Raw genomic sequence first — 8646 nt, forward strand, 5'->3', positions numbered from 1 at the left:
AATATAATTTTTCATTCTTAAATTGTTTTTTCACAATCAGATTTTAATTTTTAAATTCTACTTCGAATTTTCATTTCCGCAACACTATAATCTATTCCGTATTTATTTTTGTAGAATGTATTTTTTTTTAATTCTGAATTTTTATTTTTGGAATAGAAGATAATTTTAGAACTTTAAAAGTGTGTAGGGTTCAGGTTAAAAATGTTGGATGTAGAAAGAATTTGCCTTCTTAAAGTGTGTAGGGTACAGGTTAAAAAGGTTGGATGTAGGAAGAATTTGCCTTATAAAGATTGTGTCAGGTTTTAATAAAATTATTTTAACATGTATATATATTTATTCATAAATTTTATGGAAACAAAAAATAGCCTTTGAACTAATAGTACCGACATTCAATAATTTTTGTTTTTTTTTAACTATAACTAAAATATCTAAACGGGCTCTAAAACTTATCTAGTCAGGACTGTTTCTTCCTGCACCTCTATACCTTCTTCTCTCACCTCCATATATTTTTGAATTTCCAAAAATACCCCGCTATAATATTTCAGATTACATAATTCGAAAATCATTTTTCAAATTTATATTAGCTTCCGGATTATGTAATCCATAAACCTTTTTTCAGACACATTATTACTTTTCGGATTACATAATCTGGAAGTCTTATTTAGACTCCGAATTATGTAATGCAGAAACCTTTTTTCAAATTTGTTCCGGATTACATAATCCATAAACTAGTTTATGAAAGTGACAAAAAAGATAAAAATATATTTTCATATTGTGTATGGAGGTGATAGAAGAAGATATAGAAGTGCAAGAAGAAACAGTCTCTAGCCATAAGGCTAATTTACGAAGTTTCCTTTTCTTGTCACCTACAAAAAAAAAATCTTGTGTCTATAATTTCTTCTTATACTTAATAAAGAATTGAAAAAATCTAAATTGATTATGTAATACATTTTTATATTATACAACCTATAATATATTTTTGAATTATACAATATAAAATACATATTCAAATTGTGTAATTTTTAATCCAAAAATATATTTTGGATTATATAATCGTATTCTTAATTGCACACTTAAAAGTGTAACTTAAAGTAAGATCAAATTGACCCAGAAGTTAGATCACCATGGAATTGGTTTTCTTCACACTCCAAACAAGAAAGCCAGTATAAGAATAGTCATTTCTCAATAATAACAGGCAAATACAAGAGTTAGACTTTAACTTTTTCCAATTCTAATTTTACATTCCAAAAGGCTCAATCCAAAATGAATGGAAAGCAGTCCAAGAAATTGATAGGAATACCCAGAAACAAGGCATCTGAAGAGATTTACATTGTCTCATGAAGGAAAAAAAATAATGAAATTCATCGAATAATAAACATAATATAGGAGACAAATTAGTGTACAACATGTTAAGGGCAAAACTGGGATGCCAATATTTCTGTCTGACAACCATGATAATGATTTATGAGGCTGCGGCAGATGATCTTTGTGTCCTCGTTCCAAACAGATTTTCGAATAACTTCGGAGCCATAGGAGGAATATTGGCAGGTAGTGGGGCCATAAAATTTACTATCTTTTCATGAACATTATACCTTCACCAAATCATTCAAAAATTGTTCAGTTCATAAACGACTGCAAGATATATATATTACGGTTAAATGACATCTTTCAATACCTTATCTTGCGACTTTTTGAGGCACGACGATCAACAACTTTTCTTTTCTTGGGATGCATTCTCTTCAAAGCATAAAATGCTTTTTCTGCACAAATAAAACAATAGAAAATGAAATGAAATTACACACTTAAAGAAAGCACAGTTAAGTCTTATTTTAGGAGCAGATAATTGAACGACGGTGAGAAAATGCAACATGTTTAAATTCCAGCCTCTGAAATTTTGAAGTCACTGTTGAGGGAATTGTACAAAGGTGAACAACCAGAAAATTCTAAAACCCTTGTTTTCAATTATCTGATTATTCAAAAATAAAAGTTGGCATTTTTCTCATTATCATCGTAAGCTTGACAAAGATGGCATAATTTTCAGAAGCGGCAAGCATTTGTGAATCCTTCACATTTTATTTGTTGAAGGGAAATGTTAATAGTAGCTACTCCTTTGGTACTACTGCAAAATCTAGACCTAATAGAAAGTTAAAATTCAGAAAAGTCATGCTGGTCAGTCCTGCTAAGCAAAACTCAAATGTAGTCATCTGTGCATGTTAGAGGTGGTGTGTGCTTTTCAAAATCCTGTACTCCTAAGTTTGGCAAAGATGGCATAATTTTCATAAGCGGCAAGCATTGTGAATACTTCACATTTTATTTGTTGAAGAAAAATGTTAATACTAGCTACTCCTTTGGTACTAATGCAAAATCTAGACCTAACAGAGTTAAAATTCAAAACCGTCATATTGGTCAGTAATGCTAAGCTAAACCCAAATTTAGTCATTTATGCATGTTAAAGGTGGTTGGTGGGTGCCTTTCAAAAGCTTGTATGCAATTAAAAATGTAATTCAAAAATGCAAGAACATCTTGTGTATCATTGTGACAGTATGATTGTAAGCACAAAAATTAAAAGCCATAAATATCCAAAAATTGTATTTGACATAGAAATATTGTTATAAAAAATTAGACAAAATAAAATTCTCTACCAGATGATGAAGGATCAACTGTCTCAAAAAACTCTTTCAATAATTGCTGGTAAAATTCAGAGTCATCCAGAAGTTCAGGATCACCAGCAGTAGGTGTCTCCTGCAGAGCAATGACCAGGAAGGAAAGTTAAGATTGTACATCTTGTAAGATCCTACAAAACTCATGCACACACAAGCACAGCACATACATCTAACAGATGAGATAGATATGAGGATAATAGAGAACCAAACAGCTAGCAAATTCGGTTATTCAGTTACATGTTTTGCATTCATATGATGTATTGGTGGATATTCAGAAATGAAAAAATAAAATCAAAAGGGACTTTCCTCTTCTCTTTTTATTTTAAAATTCTATTCTTTCCCTCATTTTTATGGAGTAAGTCCTCACTCAGAGGTCATCTATACATTTCTGCATTTCCTTGAAGGTTGTCAATCACACACTACCATCCCATAATCCTGCATGGGCTCTCACCTGATCTCGACCAATTCCAATTGAGTGAAATTTACAAAGTGAGGTAACTCTAAAGCAGTTGAAAAACCTAATTCACACTACCATCCTATAATCCTGCATGGGCTCTCACCTGATCTCAACAAATTCCAATTGAGTGAAATTTACAAAGTGAGCTAACTCTAAAGCAGTTGGAAAACCTAATTCTCACTTTGGTATGTATAACATGTCTCTATTAGTAGTGTAATTTCTAGCAATTAATTTTTTTTTATCACTGGACCTATTGATCATAAAACAAAAAAAAAAATGTTAAAAAAAAGGGACGTTTCTAGACCCACAGCTAAGCAGCATACTATAACCTCCAAAAGATATTAAATTTTGAACATCCTGCACATAAATCATAAATTACTAAGAAAACATAACAAGGAAATTAGGACTTTACAAGGCTTACCACTTCTTTAGGTTTATCGTCAACCTCTGGAACCTGGAGTAGCAGTCAATGACAGATATATTAATCAGCTTTTTAATTTAACAAACTCCTTATGCCTAACCTAATATGGAAAAACACAACTTAAACCAACTAAAGATTAAGAGAATGACTTACATATCCAAATATATTCACATCTGATCTTCTCAGCTGCATCTGCTTGATCACTCTACTGGGATCTCTCATATAAGCAGAGACTTGATTGCTAATATCCTATGATGGGGTAAAATTAGGAGTAAACACCCATCCATCACAAAAAAGAAAAATCCCAACACCAGTTAAAGAACCTGACCTGATTAAAAGCATGCAATTTTCCCTTAATGGCAGCAGCACCAGTTGTCACTTGTGTCATTCGCTGCCATTTGTTGATTGACTTGTCTCTGAAAGATGCTATACTGCAAGACACAAACATAAATAGCATTAAATGCATAAAGAATCAAACACAGCACAACATATTTAAGATAGAAATGTATATGAAGTGCAAAATCAAGTATAACTTGAGAAGTTTTGTTTCGAGCATAGTTGATAAAAAGAAAAGGTTCACAAAACAAATAGAAGCCTCAATGCTGCAACACCTTGATAGAGAAAATGAATGCGTAACAGAATACTACTGCATTTAGAACACCATAAAAATACCTCTTGTGCATCTGTGAAATTTGTGACCATTCCTGATCGAGATTGTCATTCAAATGCTTAGAAACATCTAAATCTTTTGATAACCCTTCTGAACCTTCAAGTGGAGAGTGAAAAATTCGTTACTCAGAAAAAATATTCAAGGTTCAAGCAAACATGCAACAAATATTGAAGTAATATTAGGATATTAACATTAATTAAGAACATAAATCGAGACTTTTCCAGTGAACCTGTAAACTTATACAAGAGGTACACGAATGAGCATCATAGTAAAACAAAACTTTAGCAATACAAGAAATGGAACACTTTCCTACCTATATCTGTAAAGAAGTACATAGATAACTCTTCCACACATATACTTCTTTCCCACCAAAAACTTATCAACTTCAGATGATAATCAGTCTGACTTCTAACTTTTTCCTTCATTCAATTCTTCCAACCATTTTCAGCTTCATGACTATTTTTTTTTTATTCACAAATGTGTTCAATTTCATTAATAAGATTGGTGAAAGATAATATGAACCTAGTCACAAACATTTCACGAAAGTCTAAAGCTATATGCTTTGAGTACGTCCCACATATTACTAAAATGAAAGTAAAGCATGGTCCATATAATAGGGACATCAAAAAAGGAGAAAACAAAAATTCTTGAATAAAATCCATTTTCCTAAAACAAATGCAACAATAAATTTACCATTTCTTAAAAGGAATGTTATAATGCGTAAAGCAACTCCATATGTCAACAAGCATTAAAGTAAACAAGGTATCAATCAAACACAAAGATAAGAAGACAGCTAAATCATATAAAAAAAACTAGAAAGGGAAACAAGAACAATAGAGAAACAAGTTACCAACTGTGGCTTGGGTAATTGAAGGATTCCTAGCAGAGAGAGCCTGGAGCAAAAAAAAAACAGTGACTATGAAATCAGTGGTAATATTAATTATTTTATATAAATATATAACTTCATGAAAGTTGGTGAAATATAGAAAGGAAACATCCAACATAAACAAGTCTTGTCCCCTAAAACGTATATGATACAGGTATGAGAAAAATATCTCATTCTTTTTATTTAAAATTTCAGCCAAAAAACCCACCTGTTGCAGTTCCAATATAGAATCTAAAGTCTCCTTGGACGAAGTCATCAAATCTGAATATGCTACTTTAACTGCCTCATCTGCTTCACAGAATGAAGACTTGATTGGTTCCTGCACATAATTTAATTCTACCAAGTTTAGCCACAACATTCAGGTAAGATAAAATAGCAAGGCACATTAAAACAGTAGTAGGAAAATACCTGTGGTAACCTATTTGAACTTGAGAATGGCTTCTGAAGTAAGAACCTGAGCTCAAGAATTTTGTACCAGAGGGCCTTCAGGTGAAACAAATTTATGGTTATCTTACTACATATTATTACAAAAGAAGACACAAATATTAAATCTATGGAGAAAACATAACCGAAGACAATTGCTTGCACTATACTGAAACAAAAAACTATACCTTTTGGCTTTTCACAGCTTGACCCTTAAGAAGGTCTTCATCCTTATGATGCTTCAAGTTCTTCAAAGTATCTCTAAAGGTAGCAAGTTAAACTTGAGATATTTCAGAATCCACACAATCTTAAAGATGAAGGAAAATAATAAAACAGGTTCACTATAACTCAAGTAATTCATAGAAGGAACTAATTAAATTGACTGCATTTCTCTCAACATCAATACAGTCCATTTAATAAGAAACTTTAACATTATACAAGGAAACTTTGGCTATAGCTATACAAAAAAACTTTGCCCGGTAGATGACTAAATTACAGTAATTCAAATTTGTCAATTAATGAAACAATACGGCATAAATCAGCTGTTCAAATCTATTCAAACAAATACTGTAAAGAAATTATAGGGGAATCAATAAGATATAAATAAATCAAGTATTTTGCTAAGCACATTGACATCAATAACGGTTAGAAATATGACTCCAAATCTTCTTTTACACAATAAAATTTATCCTCATTTAACAACTAGCACTAGCAAAACAAGTACAGTATACCCAAAACGAAGACTTCATTGAAACTTGTTAGTGACAATTCCAAAATGTTCAATATAGGAATAAAGATTAAGTACCATCTATTTTAAACTAAATGTATATCAAATGTTAAATGGAATCTCACAGCTCCTGATGATGAAGATCTCTATATTCTTTCTCAAGCTGTTCCATCTCATCATTCTTCCATTCACTATGCTCTCCTGTCCCATCATCCTCATCATCTGTTACCTTAAGTTCATCTTCCTCGTCTTCACCATCATCATCAAAATCATCCTCCTCACCATCGTCATCATAATCATTCTCCACCTACACTAGGAAAACAACTCTTAAATAAAAATTCATAAGAAACTCATTAAGGTTATATAACAAACTAATAAATTTAAAACTTTGCAGCAATTCATACCTCTTCATACTCCTTAGTATTGTAATCATCTGAATCACTCTCACTTTTTCCTCTTTTTCTAGATTTTTTGGCGGCCATTTTCACACCTAAATTTATTTTTAAACAAAAATAGCACATTATATATCTACCTAAAAAGTATTAATTAATTAACTACAGTCACAGGTGCCAATGAAGAATAAACAGGTAGTTGGCCATGTGAAGCCCTGATCAAGCACCTGAATTAGCAGTAAACCAGTACTATACAGTCATTACATAATATAGACAAGAATCAAGACATAAATTCAAATATGGTAATCAAAATGTTATATCCTAATTACAAGCTGAAAATAGATTTTATAGAAATACAATTAATCAAGTGAATGTTCCACTTTCTAATAAACATTACATTCCCCAACCATCACCCTGAAAGAAATTGCTTAGCCCACTGCAATATCAGCAAAAAATAACTTTGAAGTTTATAAAAATTATTACCCATAGAAAAATGCATAAAATCACTTATAAAAATGTTCAAGTCTGTGAAATTAGTAGTGGTCAATCCAATCTAAAACAAATATTCAATTCATGTTTTCCTAGTTCTATTTCTACATCTAAGATAATGGGGGGAAATACCCCCAAGTTGGTACTCGCGCTGCGGAGTAACTCACCGGCATTACTCACAGCAGCGCCTGCTCTCACGACCTCCTCACAGGGGTGGTTCTCGCGCGGCGCTGCTGATGGTGTTGTGGTGGCGCGGCAGCACGGTGACGGCCTGGTACATGGCAGTCACGCTCTTCTCTCACTCCCACGTTTTCCAAATTTACTTCTAGGATTTCTCATATGTCCAATTTTATTTTTAGGGTTTTTGTGGGCTGCAGGGATGGGAGGAACCAGTAGATGAAGGAAACACTAAGTCACGCTTACAAACTGGAGTTGGTGTTGCAAATTTGCAAGCAAACGAACAGAAAACTATATGAAGTGTGTTTAGGGTTTGTTAAGAAATTGAGAGTGAAATTCAGTGAAATCAATTGAAAGTGTGCTATAAATCCAAAATCAACATACATAGCAACTAAATAGTGAGATTCATTACCGAATAGAACACCGTGATGAGGTGAGGTTGCGGCTTTGTTCTTCAGTTGTGTCCTTGAGATGCGGTGGTGAGGGTGTAGGGTTTTAGCTCACAGGGATTAAAATAACAAATCAAATTGGTATCTTTTATCATGAAATAAAAAAGAAAAGTCTAATTAAAAAAAATCTCTTGAGGTCATTTTAAAATATTTAATTCAATGAAAAACAAATTACTAAATATAAAATTAAAAACAGTAACATTTTGTAAATATTGCTTAGATTAAATTTAATTAATTAAACATAACAAATTAAAAAATATGAAACGTTTATAATCAATAATTGAAAAAACAGAAACTATGTATTTTCCAACAACTTTGCACAAAAAATCCACATGTATTATTTTCCTTATTATAAGAACTTAATATATTAAACAAAAATCAATTGTATAATTATTTTTAAATATTTAAGAAAATTGTTGTAAATAGAATCCTAAAATGCTAAAAATATATTTAAATGTATATCACTCTATCAATGTATTTTTAAACTAAAATATTAACACATTGTAAAGAGAAACATTTCAAAACTAAATAACTAAAATTAAAAATATATTTATATCTCGTGGTATAAATATAGAATGTTAATGTTGTTGAATATGTTCAAAACTTTAATAAGAAAAATAAAATAAATTATATTAGATTAACATTATGGTAAATTTAATGTATACCAATTTGGAAATTTATTATATTTTAGCATATTTTGTAGTACTTAAGAATACATCTAAAAATTATTGCATTACAATATAAAATGTTAATGTGGATGAAATTTGCTCCAAATTTAAATAGGTAATAATATGGAATTATATTAATAATAACATAAATTTAATGAATACTGATATTAATATTAATTTAAAATTATTATATTTTAATGTAGTTAGAAAACAAATTAACATTT

General features: G+C 31.0%; 1 protein-coding gene across 2 annotated transcripts; it reads right to left on the reverse strand.

Annotated features, from left to right (window-relative positions):
• Positions 1–1164: 1164 nt before the first annotated feature.
• LOC137826632 (uncharacterized) lies at positions 1165–7850 on the reverse strand. Of its 2 annotated transcripts, XM_068632686.1 has the most exons (15): positions 7718–7807; positions 7296–7499; positions 6652–6737; positions 6373–6554; positions 5709–5781; positions 5506–5580; positions 5306–5416; positions 5062–5104; positions 4214–4307; positions 3870–3972; positions 3695–3790; positions 3542–3574; positions 2643–2742; positions 1676–1760; positions 1165–1592 (listed from the first exon to the last, which is right to left on the reverse strand). In XM_068632686.1, exons 3-15 carry the CDS (start codon positions 6727–6729, stop codon positions 1463–1465), a joined length of 1203 nt encoding a protein of 400 aa, XP_068488787.1. In that variant the 5' UTR covers positions 6730–6737; positions 7296–7499; positions 7718–7807; the 3' UTR covers positions 1165–1462. The 2 variants fall into 2 exon arrangements, with proteins under 2 accessions (XP_068488787.1, XP_068488785.1); XM_068632684.1 differs by lacking the exon at positions 7296–7499 and having other exon boundaries at positions 7718–7850.
• Positions 7851–8646: the final 796 nt, after the last annotated feature.

This window comes from Phaseolus vulgaris, chromosome 8 (assembly GCF_000499845.2).
Source record: "Phaseolus vulgaris cultivar G19833 chromosome 8, P. vulgaris v2.0, whole genome shotgun sequence".
Taxonomy (NCBI): Eukaryota; Viridiplantae; Streptophyta; class Magnoliopsida; order Fabales; family Fabaceae; genus Phaseolus; species Phaseolus vulgaris.

Excerpts from the sequence above, each read along its gene's own strand:
- LOC137826632 (XM_068632684.1), bottom strand. The coding sequence starts at position 6,729 with ATGGCCGCCAAAAAATCTAGAAAAAGAGGAAAAAGTGAGAGTGATTCA. Across the intron at positions 5,105-5,305 it reads CTATATTGGAACTGCAACAG|GCTCTCTCTGCTAGGAATCC; the intron begins GTGGGTTTTTTG and ends TTTTTGCTCCAG. Across the intron at positions 3,791-3,869 it reads AATTGCATGCTTTTAATCAG|GATATTAGCAATCAAGTCTC; the intron begins GTCAGGTTCTTT and ends ACCCCATCATAG.